This window comes from Perca fluviatilis, chromosome 2 (genome assembly GCF_010015445.1).
Source record: "Perca fluviatilis chromosome 2, GENO_Pfluv_1.0, whole genome shotgun sequence".
Lineage (NCBI taxonomy): Eukaryota > Metazoa > Chordata > Actinopteri > Perciformes > Percidae > Perca > Perca fluviatilis.
This window is the reverse complement of record NC_053113.1, coordinates 39,794,424-39,810,934: the sequence shown is the minus strand read 5'-3', so window position 1 is coordinate 39,810,934 and position 16,511 is coordinate 39,794,424. Positions and strand designations below refer to the sequence as shown.

At 42.9% G+C, this 16,511-nt stretch overlaps 1 protein-coding gene and 1 long non-coding RNA gene across 2 annotated transcripts in view; one reads left to right on the top strand and one right to left on the bottom strand.

The window, feature by feature from the left end:
- Nucleotides 1–14,138, bottom strand: part of frem2b (FRAS1 related extracellular matrix 2b) — a 68,624-nt gene extending 54,486 nt beyond the window's left edge. The window contains exons 1-2 of the mRNA XM_039781071.1: nt 8,988–14,138; nt 7,358–7,447 (exon numbers count right to left, since the gene is read on the bottom strand). Coding sequence (XP_039637005.1) covers nt 7,358–7,447; nt 8,988–13,998 — 5,101 coding nt within the window. The 5' untranslated portion in view covers nt 13,999–14,138. The remainder of the gene's footprint in view (nt 1–7,357; nt 7,448–8,987) is intronic.
- Nucleotides 14,139–14,164: 26 nt separating this feature from the next.
- LOC120546628 lies at nt 14,165–15,988 on the top strand. Its single transcript, XR_005636903.1, has 3 exons — nt 14,165–14,341; nt 15,114–15,315; nt 15,666–15,988. It is a non-coding gene; the product is annotated as an uncharacterized LOC120546628 (long non-coding RNA).
- Nucleotides 15,989–16,511: the final 523 nt, after the last annotated feature.

Sequence of the window (16,511 nt, the reverse complement as noted above, 5' to 3'; positions counted from 1 at the left end):
TGATTATGGGATCATGCAGCTGGCCCTGAGATGGATAGATGGTGGGTGATTTGGGTGTATGACTGTGTATGTGTGTGAATATTTGTGCATTCAAAGTGTCTGAAAAGGAGCCCTGCATTGGGCTCCAATCCTGAAAGCCAGTCTAAGCTGGAGAGAGTGGTGACACTATAGAGCCTTAGCCCAGCTGTCAGAGGCTTATCCTGCACCAGGGCTGAGAGGAGCAGCTTCGACCCACTGCTGGGATTCAGGGGCCAAAAACACATTATCCAGAGTGATTTTGCAAAATTGAACAAAAGCTCTGCTACAGTGAAAAGAGATGTCACAGCAGCGACTGTGGCATCACCGACTCAGAGTTCCTGCTGTTTTCTGGATTACCCGATTTCTCAAAACACAGTCTCATTAAATGGTTTGATATGTTATGGCCAAAACTCAACAACATTGCTAAACGTTTCAGTTTCCTATCCCGTTTTACACATGTAGCTTCTCCTGTTGCCATTGCTAGAAAGCCATATGTATTTTATATATGTATTCATCAGGTTTATGTGGAGTTGAAGGGACTCCTGACTGTCAAAACTCAAAACTGAACACAAACTTCAGCCTGCAAGCTTTTTTTCACAAAAGAAAGATTTTCTACAAACTAATTGCTTGAACGGCCCCAGTTCTGCTAGACTGATATCCTGAGGCAGGTATGACGACACATATCATCATCTAGGGAACAAGCCTGGGCCTGGGGTTTCTATACTTTTGGGAATTTGCTTTTGCTTTGTTAACCTCAGCTCCACACATTGATTTTGGCAGCATATTAAGACAGAGGAAGGGAATCATCAAGCAGGGTTTCCCTTCTGTTTCCCAAAGGGAAAATGAGGGCACAGCCATGTTTTACCCAAATACCTACTGTATGTGATATACAATCGCCACCAGAATAAAAAATATATAAGATGCTCTCGCTCTTCAAAATGATCATTAATACATTCAGGACTCTTATTTTCTGTCCCAGTAGACCCATCTTAAACAGTAAGATGCTTTTCTGACTAAAGACGGACTAACTGCTGTTAGTAATCCAACAAACCTGAGCCAGGGAAACCCAAGGAAAAAGACAGAAAACCCCTTCATTGTCTAATTCAGTGCATAATTCATATAAAGAATATGCACCTCTCATCGGCATGTTTTGGCTTACGTGCATTGTAGAATAAGCCAACCATTAATAATGGATTTTTTTTTTTATCTCTTTCTAAGAAAAATTACATTGGCTGTAAGCTCACAATGAATGTCTCATACCCTCAGCGAAGAGCACAGCTTCCTCCTTGTTTGTTTAGCCACTGCAGCACTCTCCAACTACATACTGTATGCCTTTTCTTTACTTCTCTGCTCTTCACACACACATTAAAGGAAAATAAATCTGGGATGCTGGGATTTAAACACTGCACATATATCTGCAATGTAGACCAGTGAGAAAATAATAAGTCACAGTTAGCGACTAAAGACATAAAGCTCAGATCACTCTCCATTTAAAACGATTAATCTAAATCCTCTCTGTAATTCAGTGTTGTTAACCCCCAATGTGAAGCAGCTGTTAGCCAGGAAAGGCACCTCTAATCAGCCCCCAGATGTCTTTATCACTTAACATTTTCCACAACAATCAAAAGGACTACCTATTTTATTGGCTGCAGCACAGATGGACTGTGAGGAAAACCTAACGCCCCTAAAAATCCCTTTAAAAACTCAACAACTGGACCGGCTATGTAATTTCCTGAAACTCACACATACTATGTGTATGTGATTCAGACTTTAGGTCCCAAGGACAGAGGAATATCATACCTCCCAGGAAAAGTGTAGGGAAGACATTTTCATTAATAACAGGATAGAAACACACAGTGAAACTGCAGAGTCATCACCTGCACTGTGATGGGGATATTATAACTTACACAAAGTCTGTATTACCCTCACAACTGCATGTGAGTGCATGTCCCCCCTTACTTTTGTTGTGCTGTAGCACGCTATGGGGAGAAAGATAATCCCTCCGAACCTGGGATTAGTCAGGAGGGGAAACAAGGGAGATGGTTTAAGTATGCACTCAGTGTCACAAGCGATTACACACCGATAACACGGAAAATGTAGGAGATCTACACGGCAGATGTTACGGGGGGCCGAAATGGTTCAGAGCATTTATTAGGTCGAGGTTCTCACGGGGACCTGAACTTATATAATAACAAACAAAACACGCTTGTTGAGGAGGGCGCTGCAGACTTACATTGGAAACTTAAAAAGAAAAAGAAAAATTCCTCTCCGTTTCAGAGGCTGCCATAGTAAGAAAAAAATGTTCCAGTCAAGAATTTTACCCATTCATGTATAAATCTGAAATATAGTTGTTCTGTACTCTATGCACATACTAAACAAATCTCACAAGACAAATGGGAAACTCAAGGAAAGTTTGGACATAGCTGTGGAGTTGGAGCATCAGAAGTAGCATATGTTTATGAACTGAACAATCGATGATCTTTTGCTGCCTCTTTGTAGCTCAGTGAAAGGAAGAAGAAAAAAGAGATGGTAGTGAGTGTCTGGAATGAAAAACAAAGACCACAGCAGTGTGTCTGTCAGTAGGAACATCCCTGATGCTGACTGACTGGCTGGAGGCAGACAGGGATTCTGCTCCACAAATAGTAGCCTGGGAATGCCACGGCTCGTGTGTGCTCAGGTAAGCTCACCTGAATGCACCCAAATCCTCAGGAGACAAAGGGATGCCTGGAGTCCACCGAAACACAGCAATTAACAGACTTAGAATGACAGAGCAGCACCCTCCTTGGCACACAGGGACACACAAACATCCAGATCCCTAAACATGACACTTTCTAAGTGATTAAAAAGGTTTCTGGCCCACCCCTCTGTTTGTGACATTGCTTAGCTGTCAATGATGGGGGGTTTCTCCAAAACAGTAAACAAACACAAATGAATGTGTAACTTCAGTCCTCTGTAATTACTTATTCAAAGCTTTGACAAGCTTGACAAAAAAGCGAGACAAACAAGCGGCTCTGAGTAAATAAGCTGTTATCTCCTTTTTGGCAAAAAAAATAACACATAAAGTCCACAAATAACTCATGATTATAAAGCCCATAAAAAAAAAAAAAGTGCAGTATAATTTTGATGTAATTTCAATATTAAGTTTGTTCTACCACATCAGGGCTAAAAGTAGCAGCGTTTTAATGACAATCCTTTTATTGTGACACATACTAATTTAAAAAATATGATAAGCATTTTGGGATGCAGCATAATTGCCATGTTATTATTTGTGGTAAAAAGCCCGTCTGGTGTCTTTACGTAGCCAAGTTATAATTGAGTGAAACAGCAACTTCTCAAGTGTAAATTGCATAATTTATCCATCTTTACAAAATAATTTACTGAGAGTTATTTTTTTGTAGCAGTTCTTATAAAATGATACATATTTGGCCACTTAAAGCAAACATCATCATTGCAGCCAATATTCACATACTGTAGAACAATGGACAGGAGTAGGTCAGGTCCAACGTAGATTTCAATTTGGGCTCCGATCACTTCAAGTTTAAATGACACATCAAGCAGCAGATGCATCGCTGCCAAGAGGAACTCAGGAGCCAAGACTGTGCCCTGCACCAAGACAATCCTTCTCTCAGAGAAACTATGATTTCAGCTTCAAAAGCTAAAACCACTGTGTGGACAAACTGCCATAAGTATTTGGATTAAGTGTAATGAATGGCCTGGCACTTTCCAGTCATTCTCCCAGCGCAAAAGAAAACATGCCAAGAGTAAATTAGCACCCTGCCCTGTAATGAGTGCAGGTTGTAAGTCACATTATTTTTGTATTGATAATGGAGCCAGCACAAATCCTATAACAATCACTTGTGTGGGGCCCTGATCTCAGTAAAGTAAGCTCATCTTTGAACAGAGGAAAAGTGACAACAGATAACGTTAGTGGCTTCAACTAGTGCTGAGATGATGAGTCGATTTGTAAGTTAGGCAACCAACAGAAAATTCATCTACAGTAAGAATGAAACATGATAAATTCTTGAAACAATCTATCGGACAAAATCTTGTAAAGTTTAATGTTGTCTGCTTCTCAAATGTGAAGATTTGCTGCCTTTCTTTGTTTAATATCTTTGTGTTTAGTCGGACGAAACAAGTAAATTGGGAAAATGTCATGGGGATTTTTCACTATTTACTATTTAGTTCATAGATTAAATGATTTCTTTTTTAAGAAGAAAACATCATACTCAATAGCTCCAGCCCTGGTTTCAATCCTGTCTATTGGTATTGTATGTCTATATGTAACGTAAACACAATGACCACCACCCTAAAGTACACACATATGCGGAAACAAATAATTAATTAGCAGTCATACATATACTCAAAGCAACCTCCTGCAATCCCACTGTGCAGCTGCAACATTAAAGTAACTATTCCACTGAAGAAATTGCCAAGTGCAGTTGGTAAATTTCCCAGTGAACTTAAAGTATGGAGGAGAATGTTTTCCACTGCTGAACATGACATAGTGCAGCTGTGTGCCAGTGTACACCATTCGGCTCCTCAACACGACTGTTCAAAGAGCTGGAGGCTCTGTCTGGGGATTTAGGGCAGCCACCAGCACAGCTTAAATCTTTTTAAAAAAAGATGTTCACTGACTGCCTCACAAGCTGCAGTGCAGTACATGTGTGGATGGGTCATCCAAAAAGACTCAAGCCATTTAGATGCCAATATAAATTCCAATTCCCATGTCATAGAATGACATTTTAGAGATATACGATGTGTTTGTAAGTTTTGTTAGAGCACATAACTATGATTGAGGACAGAACAAGACATATGCTGTTTTAAATCCTCTTATGTAGTCTAAAGGTAATGTAAAATATTGTAGGGAGTGCTGGAAAAAAATAATCTAATTGCCAGTTCTGGAAGGTAAACTACCAGTGTGGGATGCAAATACATATGTCATCAAGCATCAAGCATGCTGGAAAGACAGAGAATGTGACAGAGGGAGAGAAGTCCCGAGAGATCCATGACAAATAACCCAATTGAGACAATAATAAAGGGACCAGCGGAACCTCACTCAACAACAAAAGAGCTCTGCATGGGCTTGGCATTTTCCAGCAGCTCAGGTAAAGCACTTTTGTTCAGCATCACGGCCTGATAAGGACTTGTCCCCTGCATTTTAGTCATCACTCATTAGCACCCCATCCACCTGTTGGCATTGATGTTAACCTGTGTATTATTCAGCTGAAGCCACCGATTAGTCCCGAGTCTAGAGATGAGAAAATGTGTACTGGGGCCCTCTGAGGTGCTTGTGGGAAAAGAGGGCCCCTATTAGAGAGGTCCTTTGTGCTCACTCATCACGGCTGAAGGGTAGCAGAAAGGACACACTGTCAGGCACACTGCTTCTGCTAATCGGCAACACCGGCATGATTGCCTCAAACCATTTACCGAGCCTGTGCCTTATTTCATATCTGCAGTGGAAGGAAGGTCTTCGCTAATTGTTCTACTAATTACTTACTTGCTAAATCAATCATAACTTTTCCAAATAAGGCGCCCTTGCATGGAAAAGAAATAATAGTGGATCATAGGTGGGGTGCTGTAAGACTCATACCTAGTATACTGCACAGTAAGAAACGTGAATGTTCAGATGAAAGGTTAATACGCATGGAGGCTCTGACTTTCAGATTTTTGGCACAACTGTCGGTTGAAAGTAAATCAACAGAGCATGACATAAACAAAAGTTATCTATCAATAGTATATTTTTCTTCCCGTCTTGTTCACTGCATGCATATTTTATCATTTACTCATGCTGAAATAAGAAACCGTGCAGTTATTCTGTACATTTCTCCCATCTGTGCACACAGCTTTTGCTTAGTAATTCTGCCCGTTATGAAGCACATGCAAGCTTTTCCTTTCCCTTCTTAAAGAAATCAAAGTCTCTTAAATTTAAAGTTGAGACAGTGTATCAAAATTCAATATTTCAGCCCCAAAGGTTTGCGTCTTAAAGGTCCCATGGCATGAAAATGTCACTTGATGAGGTTTTTTAACATTAATATGAGTTCCCCCAGCCTGCCTATGGTCCCCCAGTGGCTAGAAATGGTGATAGTTCAAGTTCAAGTTCATTTATTTATATAGCACATTTAAACAGCCGCTAGACAGACCAAAGTGCTTTACAGAGCAAGCATATAAGAAAATAAAAGCAGCAAGACAACGCATAAAACACAATAAAAACAGCAAAGCTAAGAGCAACCTTAAAACACAGACTCAAGTATAAAAAAGAAGAACCAACCTAAAAAGGAGATCAATACGCTAATGAGAATATATAGGTTTTTACCAACGACTTGAAGATAGCAAGGTTGGGAGCCGTTCTGATCTCTATAGGCAGGGTGTTCCACAGACGAGGTCCTGCCACCGCAAAAGCGCGCTCCCCTCTACGCTTTAGTCTGACACGAAGGACTACCAGCAGAGCCTGGTCGTGTGATCTTAGGCTTCTGGGAGGGGTGTACGGATGAATAATAGGATAGGAAAATTCGGATAGGTAGACGGGAGCTAAGTTATGTATAGATTTGAAGACAAAGAGAAGGATTTTGAAATCTATTCTCTGTCGAACGGGCAGCCAGTGTAGAGATTTGACAACAGGAGAGATATGGTCATATTTGCGACAGTTAAGGATAAGTCTGGCCGCAGCATTTTGGACTAACTGAAGACGGGCAATTTGAGAACTAGATATACCACAGTAGAGTGGATTGCAATAATCTAGCCGATAGGTGTAAACCGAGCCCTGGGTATCCTGTTCTGTCTTTGAGAAAATGAAAGCTCAGATGGGCCGATCTGGAATCTTCTCCTTATGAGGTCATAAGGAGCAAGGTTACCTCCCCTTTCTCTGCTTTGCCCGCCCAGAGAATTTGGCCCGCCCATGAGAGAGAGACATCATGGCTTTCAAACAAGCAAAGTGGCAGTTGGTCAAGACCACACCCTCACCCTTCACCTTGCCCCCCCTTCTCTCCTCCTCAATAGCCACAGACCCAGAAATGGCGGCACATCCTAAGGAAAGCTCTAGTGGCTGTAATTCTGCACCAAGGATGAATTTTGGGAAAGAGACTTCAGATACAGTATTAGGGGACCACTAAGGTCTATATAAAAGAGACTTCAGATACAGTATTAGGGGACCACTAAGGCCTATATAAAAGAGACTTCAGATACAGTATTAGGGGACCACTAAGGCCTATATAAAAGAGACTTCAGATACAGTATTAGGGGACCACTAAGGTCTATATAAAAGCATCCAAAGAGCACCATGTCACGGGACCTTTAACCAGTGTGCATATCACACATTGTAATTTTAAGTAAAGTAACTTACCACTGTCCTCAATGGAGAAATAGAAGATGTCATTTGTAGCATTGTCACCATCCCTCAGAACATAGCATATGTTCATGTCGTCAATTTCAGCTGAAAAAGAGATATAATTGCATAAATATCCATGATATCCTACTCATAAAAGTTTACATCAGTTATTTGGCTGAAATGACAAGTGGGAAATTATGTCCAATTTGTTCCTGAAAAACTATTCGTCAATAATTCCTCCTGAGCCCTTACAAGCAGGCTGAGGCTGTGTGATGAATTGGGCCCACTGCATAGTGCCGAGGGAATCTGAAAGGAGAAACTGCCTGGTAACATGGGGTGTATATCTATTTAGACTCCTGAATGACACAGAACATAAAGGATAGCCTGATTGTTGGGACTCCATCACAGCGGTCTGTTTGTCATCCTGATATAGCCCTGGATCTGGAAGATCAAAGGGACGATGCATAAAAATGCATAGCCATGATTTTGAAATACCCAGGAGATAGCATCTTTATTTACCGTCTGTTTATTTTTGTGAGAACTCTTGAAATATTGAACAGGCCTCTTGGGGAAAGCATCTCACAGTGACTCAGTAAAACAAAAATCAGGGGATACATGGTTATTAATTGATGCAGCTACCCTGATATTTAGCATTTACCAAGATTTATCAAGACACTGCTCTGGTACTCATGTTTGCAAAGTTATTGGTCTGCTGTGAGCCAGGCTACCATGCCACCTATCAATCACCATGTCCGTAATCCCCTTTCCTTCTGTTACAAAATACGACTCCGGTAATGTACAAATTACCATCAGTTCGCTCCCAAAGTGAAATACACAGGGCACTGTTGGAAAAATGCACTCCTCTAGTGAGATCTGATCAGCCTGAGGCACTGGCATATTTCATCTCTGTAAATAGGCAGTCTCTTGAGCGAAAACAAAAACCTTGTGTTTGAACTCTTTCCAGGCATCACAGGGGAGTACATTTAGCAGAGTGAGTAAATGTAAAATGAGAGTGGGCTCAAGAGAATTAAAAATGGGTTTCAATGTGAGTCCTTGCAGTATGTTACAAATCTAACAGAATGTCACAGGATTGCAAAGCTGTGATACTGATACTGAAATGTGTACATTTTAATTACACTGTACATGTAAAAGCCCAACTAGGGACTAAAGTTGAAAATTTGTTATAGCTATTAGAGCTGCAAAGATTAACCAGTAATTGATCAGTTGTCAACTATTAAATTAATCGCTAATTATTTTGACAATCGATTCATTTTTAATGAGTAATTCTACATGGAAAAAAAAGTTTTAATTCTCTGATTGCAGCTTGTTGAATGTGAATATTTTCTAGTTCCTTCTCTCCTCTGTAGTAAACTGAATATATTTGAGTTATTGACAAAACAAGACATTTGAGAACGTAATCTTGGGCTTTGGGGAACACTGATTGACATTTGTCACCATTTTCTGACATTTTATAGACCAAATAACTAATCGATTAATCGAGAAAATAATCGACAGATTAATCAAAAATGAAAATAAATCGTTAGTTGCAGCCCTAATAGCTATATACTCCCTGTTCTGTCCATTTTATGCTCTGTATTGGAACTATTTTAAAATTGCATCAAATTCAAATCAGCAGCTATCTTACCTTGTGTGAAGGTGGTGATAGTGGCGTTTCCTTTGCCAAGGTTGATCAGGTAGCCATGTTCTGGGGCACCAGTGATCCTAAAGGCCACGGAATTCTGAACGCTGTCTCTGTCCTCTGCTTTAAGGGTCTTACTGGTAATCACAAACCCCAGGTGACCAGTCTCTAGAACCCGCAATGTCGGGGCCCCCTTGTTCATCACAATCTGGGGCACCCCATTATCCACCGGGAGGACAGTAATCTTCATCATTTGGGGCTTTCGGGTCTCGAATACTGTGTCGGGGAAGATGTAGAAGTCTGTGTGAGTGCCATCAGTGACGGTGAAAGAGAAGCTGTCCTCTGCACTCTCTGTGCCGTCATGCTTGTAGCTGATCATGTTCTCATTCAGGTCCTGCTTTGTGAAGGAGGTGACAGGCCGGCTGTTGTTAAAGAGGAGGCGACCATGAACTGGGATTTGAGTGACTGTGAACTTTAAGAGGCGGTCGATAGTGTCTCTGTCCTCCACTGTTAGCTCAAAAGGCGTGATGAGTTTGTTCTCTCCTTCGGTTACCACCAGGCCGTGTATTGTCACTACAGGCTTTTTATTGTCCACGTCCGTGATGGAGATGCGGAAAGTGCGGAACACAGGGTTGTAGCCGTCGGTCACTTCAAATTCAAAGCTATCCATTTTCACTTCGTCATCGGAAGTGTGGATGTAGTAGACTTTGTTGCCAGCCAGCTGGAGCTGTGTGAAGGACGAGATGGGCATCCCAGGTGTGTCTGTGCACTCCAGGTGTCCTCTCGTGGGAGCTCTGGTGATTGTAAAAACCAAGTGTTCGTCTGGGCTGTTGAGGTCGCTGGTGCTGAGCAGGTCTGTTGTCAGAGTAACCCTGCCACCCTCTTTAAGGGAGACACCTTTACTGATCACGTCTGGGAAAACCATGTCGATGCCACCCACTGTCACGTAGAAGTATCTGTCAATCAAAGGGTTGATGCCATCTGTCACATCAAATTTGATGAGGTCTCGAATCCCCTCTTGCCCGTTATGGGTGTACACAATTAAACCCTGATCCACTTCGCTTTGTGTAAAGTTCATTCCAACTGTGATGTTTTGTAAAGTCCCAGAGGGTGTTGCCCTCTGTAAATATCCCTGACCAGGCCCATAGCGGATAATATAAGTTAACGTGTCATCCTCTGAGTCCAGATCCGTGGCTTTTAAAACATCGCTGTTTATGACTTTCACGTCACCTATCTCAATTTCAAGGCCGTCATTGATTGCCATCCTCGGTGTCTCGTCGTCCACAGGGATAATCATAACTATTACCGTTTTCTCTACACTGAACTTTCCGTCGGTGAGAACAATATCAAAGCTGTCCTCTGTGCTCTCTGAGTCATCGTGCTCATAAACAATGCTGGAGGCCTCTCTGATCTGATCCAAGGTGAAGTTTGAGACGGGGATAGTGCCGGTAGTGAGCTGATTGAGAATAAATCCGTGCTTGGGGGGTTTGGTAATAATGAATGTGAGCTGATCAGAGGGGAGATCTGCATCAGCGCCATTCAGAATGGGAGTGTCTATGACTATGTTCATGCCCTCCATAACTACAAACTCTCTCATGTAAATCTCAGGCTTTTCATCATTAGAGGGGATTATGGAGATAGGGAAAAAGTGCCTTTCAGAGAAATTGATGCCATCAGAGCATCTGAACGTAAACCTGTCCTCCACTGGCTCGACTCCTCTGTGAATGCTTTGAACGTAGTTAATGTGATTCTGTCTGATGTCCTTGATGGTCAAAGCGCTAATAGCTGTCCCGGACCTGGATTTCTCTGAGCCGGGGGCAGGGGAGATATTTTCCACGTACCCTGAAGTCGGCTGTACAATGATTGTACAAAGGAGGTCATCGTTGGAGGTGTCTGCATCATCAGCGCTTATATGAAGAATTTGAATGACATTCTTCTCTCCCTCAATAACAGTGAACTGAGGACCCACAAAGACCTCTGGAGCCTGGCTGTCCAGGGGAAGAATAGTTACATGCACTCTGACACCTGTGATCTTATTTCCCCCTACAGTCCACTCATCAGACATGTCCGTCAATGTGAGATTAAAAAAGTCCTCCTTTGTGGTCAAACCTATCTCCCCGCTGGTATGAGCATAGACCACAAAGCCGTTAATGATATCAGCTTGGGTGAATGTGCCAGATTGGACACCTTTCACCAGAATGACACCTAATGATGGTGGGTCCTCCACAATGAACGTCAATCGGAGGTCATCCGTGTCCTCATCTCTTCCCTGAATGACATTACTTGTGATTTCTGTTGCTCCATTTTCCAGTACATCTATGTAGGAGCCAATTGTGCCAGCTGGGAGACTGATAGTTGGAGTCTCATCATCAATTGGCTTCACTGTAATCTTTATAGTAATTGGGACAATGTGGACGCCATCGCTGACATCTATTTGTATTGAATCAACCGTTGATTCATCTCCATTATGGATGTATGACATTCTGCCATTTCCAATATCCTCGAGGCTGAAAGTGTCTCCTCTTGTCATTTCAGTGAATGTGAACTGGATCTGGCCATGCAGTGGAGGCTGGGTAATAGTGAAGGATATCTGTTTGTTGTCTGTGTCTGTGTCTGAGGTGTCCAGCTCAGCACTTGTAATGATATGCGTGCCGCGTTCAAGCACAGTAAATCCAGAGTTGGTTATTTGAGGCGGCTTGTTGTCTACAGGCTTTAAAAATATAGTAAAAACTCCTTCTACAATATTTCCAGAAACATCCTCCACAGTGTACCGGAACTGCAAAACATGACTGGTAATTCCTAGCTCTAGATCAGGAGGTTTGTAAGCTATTTTATGGTGGTTAATTTGCGCCTGAGTGAAAACTCTGACTTCAGCGTTCGGCTTTTCAGTTAATACCAGAGCTCCCAATACAACGGGGCTATTCTCATCTGTATCCGTCGGTGGCTGGATGATTGTGTATTTGAGATCCCGATCCTCTGAGTCCAGGTCAGTATAACGCAGGAATTTCTTTCGGAAGTACGTAAGCTGATACTCGTGCACAGTCATTTGCAGAGTCGTGTCAGGGTACAGTTCAGGAGGGACGTCGTCAACAGGGAGAATTTTGATAATGAACGAGCTCTCACCTGATTGGTTTGGTGGGTCGTTGTCATCCTGAACTCGAAACACAAACTGATCCATGACTGTGCTGACGCTGTGAGGCCCAATGTGCTTGTAAAACAGTTTGCCATCTGTAATATCCTGCTGCAGCCATTCAGTCACTGCTTTCTCATACAATTCATCCTCTGTATTAAACTTCCAGGTCGACGGGTCCTCTGGGGCCTCAGACTGACGCAGCAACACCTGCCCAATCGTGGAAAATGGAAGCTCTATTGTGAATTTTATTGAAGAATCCTCTGAGTCAATGTCTGCTGCACTGAGCATGAGTGAGGAGATTGGCATCATTTGGTTTTTGAATAAAATCAAACCAGTGTTGGCGTTGATTATGGGAGGCTCGTCGTCAGTTGGCACAACAGTGATGGGAAACAGAAACTCCACCTCATTTGTGCCGTCTGTCATTCTGAAAATAATATTATCACTGTATGTGTCGCTGCCATCATGCTGATAAATGACTGCTCCGGCGTCGAGGTCAGCCGGAGTGAAAAATTTCCTCCTCAAACCCAGAACACTTAATTCTCCATGCCTCAGCCCATCGATAACTGTGATTTTGACTTTGTCTAAACTGTCCTCGTCGCTGATTTCCAGATTCTGTGAGCTGGACAGAGGCCTGGACTGACCCTCGTACAGTAACTGGCCAGTGTTTCTAGTCACCACAGGGGCCAAGGTGTTCATAGGCTTAACAACAATCATGAAAGCAAAAAGGTCTGACACAGCCCCCTCTGTGTCCACAACCTCAAACTCAATCTGGAAAATCCGCTCAGTGTCTGAATCCACAGCAGGGGGCTTGTAGGCAATTTTCAAGTCTTTGAGGTCTCCTTGGTAAAATGAGGTTATTGGTAAATTCCTATCATCTGTGCTCACTATGTAGCCCTCCTCAAAGGACAGGGTGGATGTGATGTTGAAAATTAATTCGTCAGGATTAGACTCAACATCCTCGGCAGCCAGCATGTCCACGGTTATCGCTGTCATTACAAACTGGTCTACTTCCATCATCATCATTGCAACAAAGCTGGGTTTGGGAGCTGTGTTCTCCTCTCCATCTTTAATCCTCACTAGAATTTGGAAAAACTCCTGCTTGAGCAAATTGCCTTCCTTATCATGCAACTCCACAAGCATTGGAATGTAATCTCGGTTTGGGGACTTCAAAGCAAAAGTGTGCTGATAGCGGATGTCCATTTTAATAAACTCATCACAGTCTACCATTGTTCCAAGGCTGTCCCCATCCACAAGTTTCCCATACCTGGGCAGCACGCTGCCACTGGACAGAGAGGCGATTTTGCATTGATGTACGCTATTATCATAAGTGAATTCTAAAATTCTTCTATCGATGGGGTTACTTGTGCCGAGCAGTTTCTCGACAGTGAGTGGCATGTTTTTGGTCAGCACTTCGAGCTGTGTGAAGATGACTTTCACCTCCATCATAAACGGGATTATAACGGTATCCGTTTGGGTGTCGTACCTGAGTTGTAGTCTCACTCTATCCCTCGGAGGACTCCTGGAGCCAAAGTGAGAATACTTCACGTCGTTGGGGCCAAATTCACACGGAAACTTTTTCGGAGACAGGTGTCCAGGCCTTTGAGACAAGGGATCATTGTCCAGGACCGTTATGCTGCATCTATCGCCGGGCTGAACTTGGATAACCAAATCGTTGATGGGATCAATGAAGACTGATCTCCCGAAAGGCACGCGGATCCCATTATTGGCAACCAATATCGTGTCCTCTGACAGCTCGGACCTCAAGGCGTACGATAATCCATAGCTGTCAAAGACCTGCGCGACTGCATCACCTGTCAGAATCACCGCAAGCAGGACAAAAGCAGCGCCAGTCCCGTGCAGATGCGGGGGAATAATCCAAGCCATTTGGAGTGTGGAATCGCAACGGAGACACGTTGAACTTTGCGCATACACCCTTCCAAACTTAGTAGCCTACGGTTAAAGTTGCGAGAATATAAAACCAGAGTTGGACAATATCACGCACCTACGGCCACTACGGTGCACCATTCTCCCCCAGCAGCTGTACACTGATAACATAAACTTCATACTCCTGCTTTGCTGGAGTAAGGACAGTTACGCCCCCCTCTCAGCCCATTGGTCAATATCTCCGCTGGAATGCGTTTGTCAGCTTTTAAATGGATGTGGCTCGTGTCATTCTGGGCACACTAAACGATGCCGCGTGGGCTGCACCTCATCAGGTTGGATAAGGGTAAGAACAATACATGAAGAAGGCGATGTTTGGGCAGGAGGCAAGGTTTATAGCATGCATTATGGCCAGGACAGAAATGAAAATGATGTTCGAATGACTTCATGTTACGCTGTAAGATAAAGTCACCTACATTTGTGCTCTAATCAAAGCTTCAGTATTCAGTCACTCCACTCCATGGAGCAGACTAGTCCTAACAACAAGGGATAGCAATGAAAAGTACAGCTGTATAAAAGAGTCTTCACTGAGACTCTAAACTGGAGAAAAGCTTTGTCTCCCTCTGGTGGTTGGCGATGCTGAGGAGGGAGGGAGGATGCTCCACACACCCTTCATAACCAGCGGCTTTCACACACTACTCTCGATGTTATGCACATTTTTCCCCTTCTTCTTGGAAACCAGGTCCGTCATGAAATTCTTAGGTCAAACAGAACAGGCATTGCATGCACAGTGCCACTACAGTAGGCTAAATTTGATGTGTACTGTTTGACAAGGGACCCACAATGGAGTAAAGTCCCTATAGCAGCTTTTGAATGTGCTGTATAAGGTGGTATGGTGTGCATGCAGTCACACACAGAGCTGATGGAGAGGAAGCACTGCAGGAATTTAACTCTGTCCACTGTCTTGCGATGCAGCCACAAAACGGCTCATTTTGACAGATTTTACCCCTCAAAATAGTCCACAGTCCACTTTTAAAGCATGATTCAAAAGTTCTATTTATTGGAGTCGTGCAGTGACATTGTCCTATTTCCTGCTCTGCTGCTCTCTCATCACACAGGTCCTCCAGGTGTCAGACACTTCCCCCAGCAGAGCATTCTCCTCTGACTCCTGACAAGCCCAGTCATGATCCTGCCTCTCTCTGCGCCACTCATCTGCTCAACCAGCGTTGATTAAGAAGACACCCACGCAGGCATTGTGCAGCACAGCAGGGCAGGTTCAAATGACTCAATTATATTACATGTTGGTAGGATTTTGGCACGGTGAGCAACACTGCACATCCACATAAGACGTAGATATTTTAGAATTAGAAGGTCATTATTAAGGCTGCCAATCAATTGAAATATTTAATCGCGATTAATCGCATGATTGTCCATAGTTAACTCGTAATGAATCGCAAATTAATCACTTTTTTTATTTGTTCTAAATGTACTTTAAAGGGGATTTTTTTTTTTGTATGTGCTCAAGTGGCATTTTAAGACTTGACGTACTCTGGTGGTAACTCGGTTCACATTGACAGTACATGCAAATAGCTTTAGTCTTGTCCAGAGAACCATCTGGAAGGGCTTTGAAACTTAACTTGCCATTCAAAAGACCCTTTTTCTTTATCTAGTTCTGCTCAAGGAAGTTTGTTGCTGCTAGCCATCCACAGTGCTACTGCTGCATCGCCTCCTGATTTCCCAAACTACGGAGCGGCACGAGGTCTAAATCACAGAACGGGCGTCAAAAAATGAGTGGCATTAAAAGAAATTTGTGTTCACTCGTTATTATCGCACTCATTTTCACAGCCCTAGTTAATATATGTGACTAGAGAAGTCTGAGAATGTTGAAGGGACAGAGGGCCACGCAAAATCTTACAGTGTCTCATTGCCAGGCTCCTATATGATGTTTGTAGGCCTACTGGTTTCACATTAAATTAAAATGTCAGTAATTCAACTGTGGTAATCATTGCTTCAAAGCTACAGACCCCGCTGTTCTATTCTGTTTGATTTACCCCACAGCCTTTGTATATATTAGATGTACACACATATGCTCCCCTGTGAATGTGTAGCATCCCTAGAGCTGTTGCCTGGAAGAATTTGACATCAACTGTACTCAGTCCCTTCTGATCCCTTTTTAGATGCTTTTCATTCCATCCACAAAGTAGTGGGTGCAACCAGTGTGTCTTCACCTACCTATTGTTGATGTCATACAAACAGGCTCACAGCTGGCATGTGTTGAAATCAGTACACAGTAGCTGCCATAACAAACCGTGCAGTTGAGTTGGACTGGACACTGTTGACAGTGTCCAATTATAAATATAGCCAAGCAAACTGCAAGGCAAAGCCCCTAGGCATTGACAGCTCCTAGTTACAGGAGAAAATGAAAAAGAAGATGAATAGAACTTTTCTGACAGCAGGGATGGCAGAGAGGGAATTGGATCATAACCAAACCTTCAGGCTTATTTTCGAGGCAAGGG